The sequence below is a fragment of the Erinaceus europaeus genome, chromosome 13 (genome assembly GCF_950295315.1).
Source record: "Erinaceus europaeus chromosome 13, mEriEur2.1, whole genome shotgun sequence".
In the NCBI taxonomy this organism is placed as follows: domain Eukaryota; kingdom Metazoa; phylum Chordata; class Mammalia; order Eulipotyphla; family Erinaceidae; genus Erinaceus; species Erinaceus europaeus.
The window spans coordinates 86,815,123-86,836,765 of NC_080174.1; the positions used below are offsets into that span (position 1 = coordinate 86,815,123).

The 21,643-nt window shown below is 45.2% G+C and overlaps 1 protein-coding gene across 1 annotated transcript in view; it reads left to right on the top strand.

Annotated features, from left to right (window-relative positions):
- The window catches only part of IL12RB2 (interleukin 12 receptor subunit beta 2), a 109,271-nt gene that overhangs the window by 70,412 nt on the left and 17,216 nt on the right, over positions 1-21,643 (top strand). The window contains exons 9-12 of the mRNA XM_060205098.1: positions 898-1,117; positions 6,714-6,914; positions 9,114-9,212; positions 9,303-9,461. Of these exons, the coding sequence (XP_060061081.1) occupies positions 898-1,117; positions 6,714-6,914; positions 9,114-9,212; positions 9,303-9,461 (679 nt within the window). The remainder of the gene's footprint in view (positions 1-897; positions 1,118-6,713; positions 6,915-9,113; positions 9,213-9,302; positions 9,462-21,643) is intronic.

The window sequence follows — 21,643 nt, forward strand, 5'->3', positions numbered from 1 at the left end:
TGCCCTGGAGCTCTGCTTCCCCAGATCCCCACCCCACTAGGGAAAGAGAGAGGCAGGCTGGGAGTATGGATCGACCTGTCAACGCCCATGTTCAGTGGGGAAGCAATTACAGAAGCCAGACCTTCCACCTTCTGCACCCCACAATGACCCTGGGTCCATACTCCCAGAGGGATAAAGAATAGGAAAGCTATCAGGGGAGGGGATGGGATGCGGAGTTCTGGTGGTGGGAATTGTGTGGAGTTGTACCCCTCTTATCCTATGGTTTTGTCAGTGTTTCCTTTTTTCTAAGATTTTTTTATCTATAAAAAGGAAATATTGACTAAGCCATAGGATAAGAAGGGAACTCTATATCCCACCCCCTCCCCTGATAGCTTTCCTATTCTTTATCCTCTGGGAGCATGGACTCAGGGTCATTGTGGGTTGCAGAAGGTGGAAGGTCTGGCTTCTGTAATTGCTTCCCCGCTGAACATGGGTGTTGACAGGTCGATCCATACTCCCAGCCTGCCTCCTTCTTTCCCTAGTGGGGTGGGGCTCTGGGGAAGCAGAGTTCTAGGGCACACTGGTGAGGTTGTCTCTCCAGGGAGGTCTGGTTGGCATCACGCTAGCATCTGGAACCTGGTGGTTCAGTGTTTCCTTTTTACAAATAAAATTTTTTTAAAAAAGACAAACACAAGAAGGGAAAAATCATCGTGTGTCTAAGATTTGACATTAGAATTAGTTTCAAACGTTTAACAGGTTTTTTTTTTTTCCTAATTGTTAGAGGCGGGCAGAGGCTCTGAAGTGTTCAACAACGGACGTGAGAGGGCGCTGCCTACTGCAGGAGGCCATGGGTCCGGACTCAGGGCTCCCCTCCGCCTTGTCCATGAGCACACAGTAACCCCAGGTGTTCTGTTGCAGACTCTGAGCGCATCAGAGGCAAGAGGCAAGATCCTCCATTATCAAGTGACTTTACAGGAGATGACAGAGAAGAATGGCATACAACAGAGCACAATAGAAGACACCTCCTGGACTTGTGTCATTCCCAGGACAGGAAAATGGGCTGTGACCGTGTCTGCAGTGAATTCAAAAGGCAGTTCCCTGCCCACGCGTGTGAACATTACAGATCTTTGTGGGGCAGGTGAGTATCAGGGCTTCTTCAGTGTTGCCTGTGGGGAACTGTGCCTTACTCTGACCCGGCACGGGCCAGGCCCAAGGTCCAGCATGAAGCGAGAAGCATTGCAAAGGTTCTTTTCCACTCATCCAGTGAATGGCCTCGGCCAAATGAGTCGACACCTCTGAGACTCCATGTTCTCCTCCCTAGAGAAAGGCTGGTGTTAGGTCATTGTGATATGAAGCAAGATTGGTCATAGGTAGCGCTTAACACGTGTCAGTTAAGGAAATAGGAATAAAACTCCACACTGCACCTGGCTCATGTTTCCAGAAATAAGAATAATAAATGTTGATAATTCTAAAGCCAAGTTTGCACTTAAAATCAAAATATTTTTTTAAACTGATCGTGTAATGTAATTCCAACTCTAAGGGGTCTACAGTTCCTCCACAACTCACATTGGGAGTCACAAGCTCATGAAAGAAAGAAAGAAAGAAAGAAAGAAAGAAAGAAAGAAAGAAAGAAAGAAAGAAAGGAGTAAGGAAAGGAGTTGGTCTGCTTCTAAATCCTGCTTCTAAGGCCCCTTCTGTTGCATTGCTTGAGGCTGTGGTCTATCTACATCATCGTTGTTTTCATTGGTTTAGTCCCCATTGGTTCTCGCACTATTTTCCTTCTCCCCACCCTCCATCCTACCTACTTCCTCTTCCTGACACTTCCGCCTCAGGAGATATAAAAGACAGGGCTTTCTAATGGAGAGAGATTAGAAGAGATTAGATTGTTGAACTGCATCCCTGCTCGTAAATTAAAGATTGAACTGCATTCCCAGCTCAGCCACGAGTCCCTGGTCGTCTGCCTCCCACCCGCGAAGCTAGCTAGACCGGCAGAAAAGAAGAAAGAGAGGAAGGAAGGAAGGAAGGAAGGAAGGAAGGAAGGAAGGAAGGAAGGAAGGAAGGGAGGGAAAGAAAGAAAGAAAGAAGGAAAGAAAGAAAAAGAGGAAGGAATGAAGAGAAAAGAAAGAAAGAAGGAAAGAAAGAAAGAAAGAAAGAAAGAGAGAAAGAAATTAAGAAAAATAAAAGAAAGGAAGAGATAAAAAGGAAAAAGAGAAAGAGGATGGAAGGAAGGAAGGAAGGAAGGAGAAGGGAGGGATGGAGGAAGGAAAGAAAAAGGAAAGAAAGAAGGGAGGGTGGAGGGAGACGATGAGAGAGATAACATAATGGTTATGCAAACAAATTTCACACCTGAGATTCCAAGGTCCTAGGTTCAACCCCCAGCACAACCATAAACCAGAGCTGAGCAATGCCCTTGTCTTTCTTTCTCCCTTTGTGTGAGTGGGCATGGGTGTATCTTTCTGTATCTCGCTCTCATTAAAATAAAATAAATAGGGGAGCCAGGTGGTGGCGCAGCGGGTTATGCTCATGTGGCACAAAGTGCAAGGACCGGCTCAAGGAACCCAGTTTGAGCCCCCGGCTCCCTACCTATAGGGGGGGTCTCTTCACAGGCGGTGAAACAGGTCTGCCAGTGTCTGTCTTTCTCTCCCCCTCTCTGTCTTCCCCTCCTCTCTCCATTTCTCTCTGTCGTGTCCAACAACAACAACATCAACGGCAACAACATGGGGGTGGGGGGAAGACGCATATAGAAATTGGAGAAAAGTATATACCACGTTTTTGGCAAAATGGGGTTGATTATATAATTCTCTTTCAAATAAATAGAAATCAGGGCATATGAGCACACAATTTAAAAGTAAATATATGCGGAGGTGGGTAGATAGCAAAGAGACGCTCATGCCTGGAGCTCCAAAGTTCCAAGTTCAATCCCCCGTGCCACCATAAGACAGGGCTAAGCAGTGCTCTGGTAATTAATTAATTAATTAATTAGCTAATTAATTAATTAAAAAGTGAATATAAAAGGAGCAACACGGATATGAAAATACAGGAGGCCAGGTGATGGTGTACCTGATTAAGCACACACATTACAGTGTGCAAAGACCCAGGTTCAAGCCCCTGGTCCCCACTTGCAGGGGGAAAGCTTCAAGAGAGGTGAAGCAGGGCTGCAGACATCTCTATGTCTCTCTCTGTATCCCCCCTCCACTCTCAATTTCTTTCTGTCTCTATCCAATAATAAATAAATAAAAAGATTGTATAACCATTATGTTGTCTTCCCAACCTCATCTCTCTCTCTCTCTTTCTCTCTCTCTCTGTTAAAACTATTTATAGATGTAGGTTTTCTTCTAAGAAAGGGAAAATAATCCCCCACTGGAAGAAGTATATTGATTTTCAGAAAATAGGGAACAACTATTATAACAAAAACAACAACAATAAAAGAAAACTTGCCACAGCATTGTCTATAGAGAAACATAAGAATGACTTGTTGGGGGAGTTGGGCTGTAGCGCAGCGGGTTAAGCGCAGGTGGCGCAAAGCACAAGGACCGGCATAAGGATCCCGGTTCGAACCCCGGCTCCCCACCTGCAGGGGAGTCGCTTCACAGGCGGTGAAGCAGGTCTGCAGGTGTCTGTCTTTCTCTCCTCCTCTCTGTCTTCCCCTCCTCTCTCCATTTCTCTCTGTCCTGTCCAACAACGACAACAACAATAATAACTACAACAATACAACAAGGGCAACAAAAGGGAATATATAAATAAAATAAATATTAAAAAAATTTAAAAAAACAAATAAAATAAAATAAAAAAAGGAAGCAAGAGGGGGTGGGTGGTAGCACAGTGAGTTAAACGCACGTGGCATGAAGCGCAAGGACCAGCATAAGGATCCTGGTTCGAGCCTCTGGCTCCCCACCTGCAGAGTCACTTCACAAGTGGTGAAGCAGGTCTGCAGGTGTCTGTCTTTCTCTCCCCCCTCTCTGTCTTCTCTTCTTCTCTCCATTTCTCTCTGTCCTATCTAACAACAACATCATTGGCAACAATAACAATAATTACAACAAGGGCAATAAAATAGGGGGAAAAAAGGAAGAGGAAAAGGAAAAAAAAGAAAGAATGAGAGGAACAAAGGAGAGAGAAAAACTATATATATTATTCTATTATGCTACTTAGACTAATATATAAATAATATAATATATTAGAAATCATACAGTATTAGAAATAATACAGTAATAAATATAAGCATATATGCTGGGTTTTTATTCTTTTTTGCTAGTGAGAGAGACCACAGCACCGATGGTCCCTTCGGTGTGGTCGGGGCTGGACTCAAACCTGGATCACACACATGGCAAAGCAACACACTATCTAAGTGAGCTCTTTCACCACCTCAAAATGATACCAGCGATCACATCCAAGACTTCATACATGCAAAACATGTGCTTTACCTTGTCCCCAGTTCGGGTTTTAGTGTTGCAAACCAACAAGAGCACGTTAAAGACACAGCTTGTGTGCTTGAGGTCCCAGAGGCTGCAGGTTCAATCCTGGACAGTCCCTTATTCTAGAACTGAGTAGTGCTCTGGTTAAAAATAAATAAATAGGGAGTCGGGCGGTGGTGCAGTCGGTTAAGCACAGGTGATGCAATGCACAAGGACCGGTGTAAGGATCCCAGTTCAAGCCCCCGGCTCCCCACCAGCAGAGGAGTCGCTTCACAGGTGGTGAAGCAGGTCTGCGGGTGTCTGTCTTTCTCTCCTCCTCTCTGTCTTCCCCTCCTCTCTCCATTTCTCTCTGTCCTATCCAACAACAACAACATCAATAACAACAACAGTAATAACTATAACAATAAAACAACAAGAGCAGCAAAAGGGAAAAAATAAATATTAAAAAAATAAAAATAAATAAGCAAGCAAACAGAAAAAAGAACCCATGGAGGCGGAATAGGATTATCTATGATATTTGCTAAATCAGGTGGGTAAGTACTTTTGGAGACAAAGAAATGGAAGAGGAAATAGAAGAGAGAAGTAGTCTCACTACTCACTTTACACAGTGTGTGTGCACAAGCTAATGATTCCAGGACTGAGAAATAGGACAAACTTAAATCTGTAAACCTGAAGACCTTGAAAAGAAAGTCAGTGGCTGGGGAAAGTGTTCAATTGGTCAAGCAAAGGATCTTTTTTAAAATTTATTTATAAAATGGAAATATTGACAAGACCATAGGATAAGAGGGCTACAATTCTACACAGTTCCCACCACTGGATCTCCATATTCCACCCCCTCCCCTGATAGCTTTCCTAGTCTTTAGCCCTCTGGGAGTGTGGACCCAGGGACATTGTGGGGATGCAGAAGGTGAAAGGTCTGGCTTCTGTAATTGCTTCCCCGCTGAACATGGGCGTTGGCAAGGTTGATTTATACCCCCAGCCTGTTTCTTTCTTTCTTTTTTTAATTCTTATTTATAAAAAGGAAACACTGGGGGGTCGGGCGGTGGCGCAGTGGGTTAAGCGCATGTGGCGCAAAGCGCAGGAACCGGCGTAAGGATCCCGGTTCAAGCCCCCGGCTCCCCACCTGCAGGGGAGTCGTTTCACAGGCGGTGAAGCAGGTCTGCAGGTGTCTGTCTTTCTCTCCCCTTCTCTGTCTTCCCCTCCTCTCTCCATTTCTCTCTGTCCTATCCAACAACGAATTGCGTCAACAAGGGCAATAATAATAACCACAACGAAGCTACAACAAGGGCAACAAAAGAGGAAAAAAAAAATGGCCTCCAGGAGCGGTGGATTCATGGTGCAGGCACCGAGCCCAGCAATAACCCTGGAGGAGGAAAAAAAAAAAAAAAAAAAAAAGGAAACACTGACAAAACCATAGGATAAGAGGGGTACAACTCCCCACAATTTCCATCACCAGAACTCCGTATCCCATCCCCTCCCCTGATAGCTTTCCTTTTCTTTATCCCTCTGGGAGTGTGGACCCAGGGTCTCTCTCTTTCCCTAGTGGTCTCTGGGGAAGTGGGGCTCCAGGACACATTGATGAGATCGTCTGTCCAGGGAAGTCAGGTTGGCATCATGGTAGCATCTGCACCTTGGTGTCTGAAAAAGCAGTAAGATGTAAAGCAGAACAAGGCAAAGGGGTCTTAATGCCTGAGGGTCCTGGTTCAAGGTCCAGTGCCACCTGGACTGGAGTGGTGCTTCAGTATCTCTCTCTCTCTCTCTCTCTCTCTCTCGTTCAATGTAAAACTCTCTTTAGCATGAAATAATAGTATTTATCTATTTATTTTTACCAGAGCACTGCTCAACTCTGGCTTGTGGTGGTGCTAGGGATTTAAGCTGGGTTCTTGAAGCTTAAGTCTCGAAACTCTTCTGCAGAGCTATTATGCCAACCCCCACTCCCTTTAAAGTCTGAAAAGAGGAGGGAGGGAGAGGGAGAGAGAGAGAAAGAGAGAGAAGAGGAGAGGGAGAGGGAGAGAAGAGGAGAGAGAAGAGGAGGAGAGGAGAGAGCAGCCTGGGTGTTGACACAGTGGGCAAAGCATTAGACTCTCAAGCATGGGTTCCCAGGTTTGATTCCTGGCATCAAATATGCCAATGATGCTTGAATTGACTCTCTCAAACAAATAAACTTTTTTTTAAAAAATAGATTCTTCTTAAAACTTTTCTAGGATGGGTTGGCTTTTATATCTTTAACCACTGTGGCTTTTGTTTTGCCTCCTTCTCTTCCTCCTCTCCCCCTCCCCCTCCTCTCCCTCCTCCCCTTCCTCCTCCTTTCCCCCTAAAAAGAGCTGCTGACACCTCAGCGGGTCTCCGCAAACTCAACGGGTTTGATCAACATGGTGGTGATGTGGGAGCCTCCCAGGAAAGCCCCCTCTGTGGTGCAGGAGTACATGGTGGAGTGGCAGGAGCACCGTCCCCCGGGCAGCACTCAGCCCCCTCTACACTGGCTGCGGTGTCCCTCCTCTAACCTGTCTGCTCTGATCTCAGGTACCTGACTGCCCCCCCTTCCTTCTGCACAGCTGCTAGATTCACACCTGGGTGAGAAGCTTGCTCGTGGGAAGCCAGAGCCTGGCGGGAGGAGGGACAGTGATGACCTGGGGTCAGCAGATCAGGGCCTCAGAAGAGACCGCTACAACTGTACAGCAGCGGCGGACCGTCTACGACAATTAAAAGACAAAATAGGGGAGTCGGGCGGTAGCGCAGTGGGTTAAGCACATGTGGCGTGAAGCGCAAGGACCGGCATAAGGATCCCGGTTCCAGCCCCCTGGCTTCCCACCTGCAGGGGAGTCGCTTCACAGGCAGTGAAGCAGGTCTGCACACACTTAAAAACACACTTAGAAAAAATTATCTGATGGGGTTGAATGGTGACTCTCCTAATTGAGCACACACATAACCATGGGTGAACACCTGAGGGCAGCCTTACAAGTGGTGGAGCAGAGCTGTAGCTGTCTTTCCTTCTTATTTGTTTATTTATTTATTTTAGATAATGGTCTCTTTATTTATTTAGTTAGTTAGTTTCCCTTTTGTTACCCTTGTTGTTTTTCTTTTATTATTGATGATGTTGTCGTTGTTAGATAAGACTGAGAGAAATGGAGAGAGGAGGGGAAGACAGAGAGGGGGAGAGAAAGACAGACACCTGCAGACCTGCTTCACCGCCTGTGAAGCGACTCCCTTGCAGGTGGGGAGCCGGGGACTGGAACCAGGATTCTTACACTGGTCCTTGTGCTTTGCGCCACATGTGCTTAACCCGCTGTGCTACCATCCGACTCCCGCTGTCTTTCCTTCTTTCTCTCTCTCTATCTCCCTTTCCTTCTGTCTCTTTCTGCCTCTCACCCTCTGTCAGAATAAAATAGCTACAAGAAGTGGTGAAGTCATGCAGGCTCTGACTCCCAGCGCTAACCCTGGTTTTAAGTAGAAGGGAAGGAAGAGCTATCTGTAGTTTGACTCTAACCTCTGTCACTCACTAAGTGTGTGTTAGGTTCGTAGGATCTAGGGCAAGTGGTAGTGCTTCTCTGTACCTCAGTCTCCTTATCTGTAAAGCGGGATAATAACATCGCCTGCCTCACTGAGTGGCTGTGAGGACCAACCATATAGAGCAAACATTTTGAGCAAGGCCTGACACATAACTGATCATTTGTCTGCCGTTATCATTATATGTGACAGAGCTAACATTTTAATGATTTCAGGTCTATACCCATAAGGCTTCATGCTTCCTGCATAATGTTTTCACTATGCCAGGACAGTCACTGTCCAGGGAGGTTAAGACACGTTTCCACAAATGAAATCAACAGTGCATGAAAATACATGAGCTTGTCTTGAGCTCTGTGCCTCTTATACAGTCTAGCTGCCCAGACTTCTAGCTTGTCTCTTTCTTTTTTCTTTTCTTTTCCTTTTTTTTTTTTTTTTTGCCTCCAGGATTATCTCTGGGACGTGGTGCCTGCACTGTGAATCCTTTGCTCCTGGAGGCTATTTTTTTTCCCCAACTTATTGGATAGGACAGAGAGAATTTGAGAGAGGAGGAGATAGAGAAGGAGACGGAAACACAGACACCTGCAGACCTGCTTCACTGCGTATGAAGGGACCCCCTGCACGTGGGGAGACGGGAGCTCAAACCCAGATCCTTGTGTGGGTCCTTGTGCTTAGTAGTATGTGTGCTTAACCCTGTGTGCCACTGCCTGATCCCCTGATTTCCCCCTTCTTTCCTTCCTTCCCTTTTTCCTTTTCTTTTTTTATATTTATTTCCTTTTGTTGCCCTTGTTTTATGGTTGTAGTTATTATTGTTATTGTTATTGATGTCATTGTTGTTGGATAGGACAGAGAGAAATGGAGAGAGGAGGGGAAGACAGAGAGGGGGAGAGAAAGACAGACACCTGCAGACCTGCTTCACCGCCTGTGAAGCGACTCCCTTGCAGGTGGGGAGCTGGGGGCTCGAACCCGGATTCTTACGCCTGTCCTTGCTCTTTGTGCCACCTGCGCTTAACCCGCTGCACTGCCACCCGACTCCCAAGCCTTAGTTTTTATAACTCAGGTCAGTGGTTTGCTCTCAGTCTTGGCTTTACTTAAAACATCTTCAAACTAAAAGGAGGCAAGAAATTATCTGAATGCACCTGTGTTAAATATGGAAATGTCTCCCTTTCGTGATTCACATATGTCATCAGGCCTGCTAAAATTCACTTTTCCTTGCAGAAAACATAAAGCCCTTTGTCTGTTACGAATTCCACGTGTACTCGCTCTCGGGGGACCAGGGAGGATGCAGCTCCGTCCGGGCTGATACCAAACAGAAAGGTGAATCTTGGGACCTTTGCCAAGTTTGCTTTTAGTTCAGTGGCTCAGTCTTGGAGGGAGAATACAGATCTCCCTGTGTTCCACCTACAGCGCCGCTGAGTGGCCCCCACATCAACAGCGTCACAGACAAAAAGGGGAGCATCTTGATTTCATGGGATGGAATTCCATCAGAAAAACAAATGGGCTGCGTCCGTCATTACAGGATCTACTGGAAGGAACGGGACTCCCCAGCACAGCCTCAGCTCTGTGGTATGTTTGAGCAGCCAGTGTTCTGACACTTCTCTTGCTCACAGATGTTAAGGGAACGTGTGTGTGTGTGTGTGTGTGTGTGTGTCTGCCCAGTTCGAGCCCCCGGGCTCCCCACCTGCAGGGGAGTCGATTCACAGGCAGTGAAGCAGGTCTGCAGGTGTCTGTCTTTCTTTTCCCCTCTCTGTCTTCCCCTCCTCTCTCCATTTCTCTCTGTCCTATCCAACAACGACGACATCAACAACCACAATAAAAAGAAAAAAACAAGGGCAACAAAAGGGAAAGTAAATAAACATAATAAAAATTTTCAAAAAATAAATAAATAGAAACATCGAAGCACACACACGTGTATCTGCCGTTACTCAGCAGAGCACACCTGTTACCATGTGCCAGGACCAGGGTCCAAGCTTCTTCAGCAGTAAGGATGTTTCACGACAGGTGGAGCAGTGCTGCAGGTGTCTCTACTTTCTGTATCTCCCTCCCTCCTCTCTCTCTTCTCTCTCTCTCTTTTTTTTGGAAATTTTTTTAATTGGGGAATTAATGTTTTACATTCAACAGTAAGTACAATAGTTTGTACATGCATAACATTCCCCAGTTTCCCATATAACAATACAATTCTCCTGTCTCTTTCTCATGATCTTTCTCTCACTCTCTTCCCCCCCATCTACTCCTATCTCTCACTTTCCATCAAAAAGAAAGAAAAAGGAAAACAGTGACTGATCAAAACTATATAGACCCTCCCCCAAGGTTTGCAAGAATGCATTTGGAGAACTTATTTTAAAAATCACATTAGCAAATACTATTATATCACATTTATCCTTTTCTACCTTATTTTATTTAATTTATTTATTTTTAAAAATATTTTATTTATTCACTTTTTGTTGCCCTTGTTGTTTTATTGTTGTTGTCATTGTTGGATAGGACAGAGAGAAATGGAAAGAGGAGGGGAAGACAGAGAGGGGGAGAGAAACAGAGACACCTGCAGACCTGCTTCACCGCCTGTGAAGCGACTCCCCTGCAGGTGGGGAGCCGGGGGCTTGAACTGAGATCCTTACTCCGGTCTTTGTGCTTTGCGCCACCTGCACTTAACCCGCTGCGCTACCGCCTGACTCCCTTTATTTTATTTTCATTTTGGGTAGAGACAGAGAGAAATTGAGTGGGAAGGTGAATGTGAGAGAGAGAGAGAGAGAGCGAGAGAGAGGAAGGCAGAGAGAGAAAGAGAAAGAGGCCTTAAGTGCTGCTTCGCCATTTGTGAAGCTTACCCACTGCGTGTAGAGACTGAGGGCTTGAACCCGGATCCCTGTGCACCGTCATGTGTGCACTCAGCCTGGTGTGCCACTGCACAGCTGCTCAATGTTCCTCCTTAAAAAAGATCCAATGGAGGCGGGGGGAGCAATTCCCTGGGTAGCACACCTGCCTTGCAAAGTGCTGCAAGGCCCTGGCTCAAGTGCCAGCAGTGCATGAGAAGGAAATAACCATCAAAACATAACAGTGGTGACTCTCCCTTTCTCTCTAGATGACTAAAAAAGCAGCCTGGGAGCAGTAAAAGTGTGCACTGTGCAAGGTCCCAGCAGGTCTTAATAAGAGAGATACACTGTAACATGCTAGCTGACCCATAATTATTATAATTATTCTACGAGTAGGTGATTAAAACACGTGCTGACCAGAGCAGCGTCTCAGAGGACTTCATGGTTCTCACATCCAAACAGCAGTTCCAAGTCACTTGCCAAATTTGACGTTGTAGCCTTTGATTTATTCAGATTCTCTCTCTTTCTCTGGGCGTGGCCTATTTTTTATTTCATAAGCAGCTGGTTTCTTTCAGGAGCATTTATTATAGAGAAGTAGCCTTTCTAATTTTTTTTGTTCATGAGAGTGATTAGGCCAAGAATGTAACAAAGCCACCCTAGGTTATGAAAGCTGCCCCCCTGCAGGACTAATTTTCACCTGGGAACTTTTGTTTTTGCCTCCAGGGTTATTGCTGGGGCTCGGTGCCTGCACTATGAATCCACTGCTCCTGGAGGCCATTTTTCCCATTTTGTTGCCCTTGTTGTTGTGCTTGTTGTAGTTGTTATTGTTGCTGGATAGGACACAGAAATGGAGAGAGGTGGGGAAGACAAAGAAGGGGAGAGAAAGACAGACACCTGCAGACCTGCTTCACCACTTGTGAAGCGACCTCCTGCAGGTGGGGTGCCGGGGGCTCGAACTACGATACTTATGACAGTCCTTGTGCTTTGCGCCACGTGAGCTTAACCCACTGCGCTACCCCCTGACTCTACACCTGGGAAGTTTTAAGGACTGGGTCCTCTCCTGATCCTAGAAAGTCTACAGTCTTGATTCTCCGAAAGTTATGAGTTTGAGAGCTAGTTAAGGTTTTATTTGGTAAACCATACTAAAACATAATTTTTAAAAATTCAAGTAGTTCAGAAAAAATATGACAGGAAAATTATCCCTTTCTCTATACTAAGCTGTCAGCAGATCTTCATGGGGTTTTTTTTTTTTGGGGGGGTAGGGTTGTGATTAATGTGTATACAGCATGTATTTAAGCTTCTCTTAATATTTTGATGGGTACTATGTGTTTGCCTCTCAATAATCTATTCCAGAGACCTTTTCCCATCAGTTCATAGCAATGTGTCTCTTTCTTTCTGAGGTCTATATAATGCCTGCACTACGAATCCACTGCTCCTGGTCACCAGTTTTCCCATTTTTGTTGCCCTTGTTGTTGTTATTGCTGCTGTTGTTGTTGGACAGGACAGAGAGAAATCGAGAGAGGAAGGGAAGACAGAGAGGGAGAGAGAAAGATAGACACCTGCAAGCCTGATTCATCACTTGTGAAGCAATCCCCACCCCTCCACAGGTGGGGAGCCGGGGGCTCGAACTGGGATCCTTACCCTGGTCCTTAAGCTTCATGCCATGTGTGCTTAACTCACTGTGCTAGTGCCAGACCCTCTATAGAATTCTTTAATAATCCCTTGGGGACAGGTGGCAGCACACCCAGTTAAGCGTATGTGTTACCATGCACAAGGACGCGGGTTCAAGCCCCCGGCCCGCACCTGCAGAAAGAAAGCTTCACAAGTGATGAAGCAGTGCTAATGGGTCTCTCCTTCCTTCTCTATTCTCCTTTCCCCTCTCAGTTTCTCTCTGTCCTATCAAATAAATAAAGTTAAACATATTTTAAAAAAATAATGCTTATAATCATTAATTAGCCCCACCATGGATTAAGTAGAATGTGCCAGTCAATAGAACGGATCCCACTGGGTCTATCAGAGTATATCAGGTCTGAAATGCAGCCCTAACAGTGACGGGTCAGGTAGGGAGACAGTTCACTTGGTAAAGCTGGAGTCTTACCAAAAGGGAGAGCCTGGGTTCATGACTTGACACCACATACAAGCACCAGTGGGAACTCCATGGGTGGTGGAGCAGTGCTGTGTGTTGTAATCTCTGTGTCTTTCTCTTTCTCACTTCCTGCCTCCTTCTCGCTCCCTAAATTAAAAAAAAAAAAAAATGGGGGTGGGTAGTGATGAACCACAAGGACTGGTATAAGGATCCTGGTTCAAGCCCCGGCTCCCCATCTGCAGGGGAGTCGCTTCACAGGCGGTGAAGCAGGTCTGCAGGTGTCTGTCTTTCTCTCCCCCTCTCTGTCTTCCCCTCCTCTCTCCATTTCTCTCTGTCCTACCTAACAATGACGACATCAGTAACAACAACAATAACTACAAGGATGATAAAAACAAAAAGGGCAACAAAAGGGAATAAATAAATAAACTTTTTAAAAAAAATTAAAAAAACAAACACTGAAAGAGGAAGAGGACATGGGCTCAAAGGTTTTTATTATTATTATTATTATTAGAGAGTTAATATTGATTTACAAAATTATCAGACAAAAGGGTACAATTCCTCCCCGTTCCCACCACCAGAGTTCTTTTTTTTAAATTTATTTCTTTATTGGGGAATTAATGTTTTACATTCAATAGTAAATACAATAGTTCGTACATGCATAACATTCCCCAGTTTTCCATTTAACAATACAACCCCCCACTATGTCCTTCATCATCTTCCATGGACCTGTATTCTCCCCACTCACCTACCCACCCCAGAGTCTTTTACTTTGGTGCAATACGCCAATTCCATTTCAGGTTCTACTTGTGTTTTCTTTTCTGATCTTGTTTTTCAACTTCTGCCTGAGAGTGAGATCATCCCATATTCGTCCTTCTGTTTCTGACTTATTTCACTCAACATGATTTTTTCAAGGTCCATCCAAGATCGGCTGAAAACGGTGAAATCACTATTTTTTTACAGCTGAGTAGTATTCCATTGTGTATTTATACCACAACTTGCCCAGCCACTCATCTGTTGTTGGACACCTGGGTTGCTTCCAGGTTTTGGCTATTACAAATTGTGCTGCCAAGAACATATGTGTACACAGGTCTTTTTGGATGGATGTGTTGGGTTCCTTAGGATATATCCCCAGGAGAGGAATTGCAGGGTCATAGGGTAGGTCCATTTCTAGCCTTCTGAGAGTTCTCCAGACTGTTCTCCACAGAGGTTGGACCAATTGACATTCCCACCAGCAGTGCAGGAGGGTTCCTTTGACCCCACACCCTCTCCAGCATTTGCTGCTGTTACCTTTTCTGATGTAGGACATTCTCACAGGAGTGAAGTGATATCTCATTGTTGTCTTGATTTGCATTTCTCTGACAATCAGAGACTTGGAGCATTTTTTCATGTGTTTCTCGGCCTTTTGGATCTCTTCTGTGCCACCAGAGTTCTGTGTCCCCAGTTCCTCCATCGGAAACTGCCAATAGTTCTCCCAAGGTCAAACATGATTATTTCTATAACTATCTGTCTTTATTTACTTATTTATTGCCCTCCCCGCCCCCCATGGTCCTGTCTTCTCTTTCTTTCTAAGTCACACCTACACCAATTACCACTTCTGAGTGTCCTTCCTTTCTCCCTCTTCTTTCTGAGGGCCCTGATGGAATTGGGGTTCAGAGCCCTCTAGTCTTTCCCCCCTTAACATTTCTCCCTGTCTGACTAAAATATAGACCAAAATTCCTTAGGGGTTGCAGAATTTGGGAGTTCTGGCTTCTGTAGCTGATTCTCTGCTGGACATGGGTGTGGGCAGGTGGATCCACACCCCCAGCCTGTTTCTGTCTTTCCCTAGTGGGGCAGGGCTCTGCAGAGGTGGGGTTCCAGGACACGGCGATGAGGTTGTCTGCCCAGGGAAGTCAGGATGGAATCATAGTAGTGTCTGCAACTTGGTGGCTGAAAGGCAGTAAGATACAAAGCAAGACAAAAGGTTTAATAAACAGTAACCAAAAGGTAGGAATAGAGATGATGAGAATAGGATTCTTAGGGTGGAAAAAAGCTAGGAAATCTATTTTAGGTATGTTCCTAGGGGCCTATGACTTTAGTAATTTTTGCTTGAGCTTGATAACTAACATGCAAATGGACTAAAAATATTGTCTGGGAAGATGGTGTTAAGAGTTGAGAATAGAACTAGAAAGCTGAATTAGGGCAGAGAGCAGCTCCCAAACTTAAAGAACGGACTCAAAGTTTTAATTTATACCAACTGAGGAGACTAAGTTTCCCTTTTTATTCAGCCGTATGATGAATAAGAGCCTGTCTTCAGAGAGCCTGCAGTCCACCGAGGGGCTTGGAAAAGGACAGAAAAGTGAGGTCACTGGTATTGCACTGGTGACAGACCACTTACTGCTTCTGACAGCCAGAAATCACCGGCCAATTTTCAAGTATAGTTTCGAGAGAACAGCAGAGAAATGGCCGCTGAGGAAGAGGAAGAAGACGCCAGGAGAGGGAAGGGTAACAATAACAAAACAAGGATGGACTCTGAGGAGGAAGGGCCCCCATCCCACATGGCTTGTGGCACTGTCCCGCCAGTGCAGTAAGGGGAGAAACGTGACACTGTGTGCTAGGAAGTTCTGCAGGGGAGCTGAGTGACCAGCCCTTGAAGGTGTTTTGATACTGCATGTGTGCCTAAGGCAAACATACTCCCCTTCTTTACACCGTGCTTCCGTACAGACATCATATAGTATGTGACTTCCGCTTGGCTGTCTTTCTCGACATAACGAGCATCATAAGGGCACACACACACAAAAAATGGCAGCTTAATCACCCTGGTCTCTTCTGTATCTGCATTCAGTCAAAGTGGATAGTAGATACTTAATACAAAATTTTAAAAGATAGTATTGGGGGCCAGGTGACGGCACACCCGGTTGAGTGCACACATCGCCCTGTGTAAGGACCTGGGTTCAAGCCCCTGGTTCCCACCTGCATGGGGCAGGGGAGAGAGGGGGCCATTTCACAAGTGGTGAAGCAGGTCTGTAGGTGTTTCTCTGTCTTTCTCCCTCTCTATCTCCTCTTCCCCTTTCAATTTCTCTCTGTTCTATTAAATAGAAGAAGAAAATAAAGGAAGGGAGGGAGGAAGGAGGAAAGAAAGATAGAAAGAAAGAAAGAATTTGGCTTCCAGGAGCAGTAGAGATAACTCTGGTGGCGATAAAAACAAATAAAAAGTATTTAAAAATACAAGTGACGACTGTACAGTAACAATGTGGCTTTTATCATTTCACCTTAGACTCAATTGCATATAGACAACCATCACAGCTCCCCATACTCTGTGCTTTGGTCTATAAAGCACCCTAAGAATTGAATGTGAAGGACTATGTGGCCTCCTCTATCTCTGCAGGAGATCGCAGCTCAGACCCGGGCAGCAGAACTAGTATTTCCGGCCTGGCTTCTTGATTTCTTTGTCCCCTTAGTCAGTTCAACCTGTTTTGCCAACCAAACTGCTGACAGTGTCACTCTCTTCACTGTGCCCTGCTGAGTTCCTAGTTTTGTTTTTCAAATATATGTGCAGAGTGTGTGTGTGTGTGTGTGTGTGTGTGTGTGTGTGTGTGCTTGTGTATGTCTGTGTGTGCACTCGTGTGTGCATGTGTGTGTGTGCGTGTAGTTTTCCAGTTAAGAAAAACATTTTTTTCCTTCTGTTCTGATATTTCATGTCACTCCCAGTGCTAAGGAAGCCCTCATACATTTGGACAATTGATTCTCCCCAAGAATCCACCACTCACCATTCCGCAATAACCTTTTTCTCTCTCTCTTTCCTTCTTTCTTTCTTCCTTTCCTTCTTTCTCCCCTTTTTACTTGATAGGACAGAAAGAATTTGAGAGGGGAGCAGGAGGGAGAGAGGAAGAAAGGGAGAGAGAGAAAGAGAGAGAAGGAGGGAGAGGGAAAGAGGAAAAGAGGGGTAGAAAGAGATAGAATGAAGGACCAAGCAGTGGTTCACCTGGTTAAGCACACATTACCATGCACAATGACCCGGGTTCAAGTCCCTGCTCCCCACCTGCAGGGGAAAGCTTCATAAGTGATGAAGCAGGGCTGTGGGTGTCTGTCTCTTTCTCTCTATCCTCCCTCCCCTCTTAATTTCTCTGTCTCTATCTAATAATAAGTGAATAAATAGATTAAAAAATTGAGAGAAAGAGAGACCTGCAGCCCCACTTCAACACTTGTGAAGCTCCCGCCCCTGAAAGTGGAAACTGGAGGTTTGAACCCTAGTCCATGCACGTTAATATATAAGCTGTACTGGGAACACCACCTACCTACCATTCTCCTTGCTGGTATTTTGTTACAGCAAGACTAGCAGAAGTTCTCTCCAAAATCAGTGATTTAATCCTCTGTCTTAAGAAAAAGGGCAAGTGGTCCAGGAGGTGGCGCAGTGGATAAAGCATTAGACTCTCGAGCATGAGATCCCAAATTCAGTCCCTGGCAGCACATCTATGTACCCATAATTATTCTACGAGTAGGCAGTTAAAACACCTGCTGACCAGAGTGGTGTCTGATTCTCATTCTATCTCCTCCTATCTTTCTCATGAGATTTTTTTTTTAATAAGATCTTTTAAAAAAGAATAAGGGGAAATGTTTTTGAGTTCACTTATAAAGTTTGTCTGTGAGAGTTTTTTCATCAGGTTACAGTAGGTTTAGAAATATCTCATGTGGAGAATTGGGTGGTAGCGCAGCGGGTTAAGTGCATGTGACTCAAAGCACAAGGACCGGCATAAGGATCCTGGTTCGAGCCCCCGGCTCTCTACCTGTAGGGGAGTCGATTCACAGGCAGTGAAGCAGGTCTACAGGTGTCTCTCTTTCTCTCCCCCTCTCTGTCTTCCCCTCCTCTCTCCATTTCTCTCTGTCCTATCCAACAACGATGACATCAATCATAACAATAAGTACAACAACAATAAAAAACCAAGGAAAAATATACATATATAGAAATATCTCATGTGTTACTTTTCCCCCATAGGGTGTAAAAATAGAGAAGTTTCTCTGATCATTACAGCCGCTAAGTAAGCTGTTAATTAAAGCTCTCAGCCCTTTGGCTGGCGGATGAAGCAGTACAAGGCTTGGTGGTGCTGGTCATCTGCCGGGCTAGTGTAAGAGTGTTTCTTCCCGGGCACATGCTCTCGGGGTTGGAGAGAACTCCAACCTGTAAGCCAGCCTGGGCTGCTGCTTACTCAGTGACATGGGACAGAGACCAGGAACTCGTGGGGAATGCAATGTGTCTTTATTGATCAGAGACAGTGCTTTTATATATTTTTAACCAGAAGTGACAAGCCGGAAAAGGAAATGGCTAGGAAAGGAGGTGGAGAAAAGGAAAGAGCAGGAAGGTAGAAAGCTTCCATAGCAACTGTTGCGAAGGTTTTAACCAGTGGGATTAATTAATACACTGCAGGCAGGACGGGTCTCAGGCAAAACAATGATTATGTAAATAGACCATAGTATCAGCAATGGAGGATGGGGGGGCTGGCTTAAGGCCCAACAGCCATCCTTGTCAGGTGAAATATACAGAGTCCGCTTTCCCTGGAGGATGGTGAACTCTTTGAGGCAGTTTAGTGCCATTGTATAATCAGGGCTCTACCTGAAACAGATGATCAATAAATATTCATGATCTCTTAAATAAATATTCATGATCTCTTAAACAAATATTCATGATCTCTTAAATAAATATTCATGCTCGCTTAAATAAATATTCATGCTCTCTTAAATAAATTCAGCAAATGTGCCTCATCTCTCTTGGCCTGGGGCTTGTGAGCCAGAAAAAAAAAAAATGACTTAAAAAGCACAAAGCAGCAGAGTTCTAGTTTTCGCTTTGATCATCAGCACAGATGCAGCTCTGCAGAAATTCTGGTCCTGACTTTGTAGTCCTTCCCAGCATCTGAGGGTCACAAAAACTCACACCTAGGGACTGGCAGGATAGGTCACCTGGCAAGATGGTGACTCCGATTTCAGTCAGGCCCCCGCTGCAACGTGGGAAGCTTCAGTATTGTGCTGTCTTTCCCTTTCACTGTCCCTATCAGAAGAAGTCAGACAGGTGATCGAGTGACAATGATTAATTCATCAAGACACCCCCTAGGGCTGGACATTGGCACACCCAGTTGAGAGCACATAATTACCATGCACGAGGACCAGAGTTCAAACCCCAATCCCCAGATGCAGGGAGGAAGCATCACTATGGCTAAAGCAATGCTAAGGGTCTCTCTTTCTCTCCCTCTCTCTGTCCCCCTCCCCTCTCAATGTCTTTCTGTCCTATTAAATAAAGAAATGAGGGGGGAGAAGGGAGAAATGATCACCAGAATTGTGCATTCATGAGAAAACAACAACAAAATACAAAAAAGAAAAAAAAAAAAAAAAAAAAAAACCTCACACCCAGAGCATCACCGGAGAATCCTACCTATTTAGTAGCTACTCTTGTGTTTCTAGAGGAAGGAGAACACCACCAGCGCGTCGTTCAAATGGTGCAGGCACCACCATGTGAGGCGCTTGACAGGGTACCAGCTTCATAGGAAGTTCAGCACGGCTGGACTCTCCAGGCCAAACTGAAACCATCTCGCCTTTTGCCATGTGTAGGGCTTGGGATTAAGCTCTGTGTGATCTTAATAATCTTTGCCTGTGGCCAGGCTCAGAGCCTGAACAATAACTAAAATAATGACAAAATCTGCACTGCACTCTGTAAGATTGATCATAATGGAACAAGCAATAGCAGTAATGCAGAATTTTTTTTTAATTTAATTTTATTTATTTATTCCCTTTTGTTGCCCTTGTAGTTTTATTGTTGTAGTTATTATTGTTGTTGTCGTTGTTGGATAGGACAGAGAGAAATGGAGAGAGGAGGGGAAGACAGAGAGGAGGAGAGAAAGATAGACACCTGCAGACCTGCTTCACCGCCTGTGAAGCGACTCCCCTGCAGGTGGGGAGCCGGGGTTCGAACCAGGAACCTTATGCCAGTCCTTGTGCTTTGCACCACCTGCGCTTAACCCACTGCGCTACAGCCCGACTCCCAATGCAGAATTTTTTTAGGAGACTCCAAGAGGAAGAAATGTTTCCCCTTTATCTACACCACATTCTTTACTATTCCCCCTAAAATATAGAGAAAGATTGGTGGTTCCCACAGTGGAGGGGCCACCTTACATAGCATAATTAGTAAATGGTAAGTTATGGTACCCACCTAGATACAATAGGCCTTTTAATCTGCCACCCACCACTATGCTCCCACTTCCTTATACAGAAATAGTACACGATGTTGTTGTGCACGGGCCGCAGAGAAGAGAGAGAGGGGGTCCGGAGCAAAGAGGAAACACAAATCTTTATTTGCGCTGGCACCTCAGAGTTGGGTGCTAGAGAGGCAGGTTGGGCCACGTGGAGGTAGCAGAAATGGCCGCCTCATGCAGTAACCTTTCCTGCGTCTGAACACTGGAGTGGAGCACTGGCAAGAGAACGAGGTGCGGAAGAAGAAGGGCTTTTATAGGAGTAGCTTTCGCAAGAATGGGAAGGGGGAGGAGTGACCAAAGCACTCCAGGATAGGATAATAACTCTCATGAGAATGGGAAGGGGGAGGAGTGACCAAAGCACTCCAAATATCGCGGGGATCTAGACAATGCCCTGAGGGCACAACATGGCTGAACAGGCACTCTGAGAATGTCCCAACTCTCGCGGGAACTAGCAGTATAGCCTGAGGGGGCAACATGGCAGATGTGACTGCATCTGCACAGTTTCCCAGCAACACGAGAACCTAGGTCACATAGTGAGCACACAGGGAAGATGGGTTCCAGCTAGAGAGCTTAACTTCATGGAGAGGCTGGCCAGGTCAATACCACCTTGGTTCCTTCTTAGTAAGGAACAAAACAAACCTCCTTGATCAAACAATGGAACAGATTTTATGAAAAATGGGCTGTTCAAATTGTTTAAGGCCCCTAGAAACATAATAAGCTTGAACTTTCTATGAACCACAGCTTCTGATGCATAGGAGCAAGAGGACGGCATAAACATATAGGTAGAATATTCATCTTAATTAATAGGACATCTGCCTAGCACACAGATAACAGGAGTAACAAAAGACATAGAAACTGTGATGTGATCTCTACGGGGAAAAGTGCCCCTGGAATGTGAATGTTTCACAAAGCAGGAGGTGTTCCTTACCTGTGCTATTCTTACTTGGTGATTTTTGTATTAATCATCAAAGCCTTGGTGATTTATGTATTAGTGACTAAAGCCTTGGTGATTTTTGTTTTAATGATCTGAGCCTTGTAAGACTATAAAATAAAGTTCTGCCTGAGCACAGCAGAGACGTCTCTCTCCTGCTCCTGAAGCAGTTGACATGGGTCTCCTTCCTCACCTCATCCTCGCCGACGCCCCTCCTCTTTCAGGGACCCCTGAGACCTGCTGGGGCTGGCCCCTGGCTCTCCAATAGCGCCATCTTCCTTACTGAGAACCTATCATCTGTTGAGCGCAGAAGAAAATGATAGATTAGGGGCCGGGCGGAGGTGCACCTGGTTGGGTGCCTATGTTAAAATGCGCAACAACCTAGGTTTAAGCAACCAGTCCCCACCTGAAAGGGGAAAACTTCACTGGTGGTGAAGCAGGGCTGCAGGTGTCTCTCTCTCTGTGTGTCTCTCTCCCTCTCTATCTCCCCCTTCCCTCTCAATTTCTGGCTGTCTCTATCCAATAAATAAAGATAGTAACAATAATAATAAAGAAATTGATAGATTTGGCTTATACTGCCAAATAAATCTAAACTAAAAATCACTGCTCTAGTTCTTATAGTTTGTCAGACTGAAGCAGACAAGCATGGCCTACAGAGTACTCAAAATCTATCCAGGAAAAAGTACAAAATGAAAAGTAGTGTT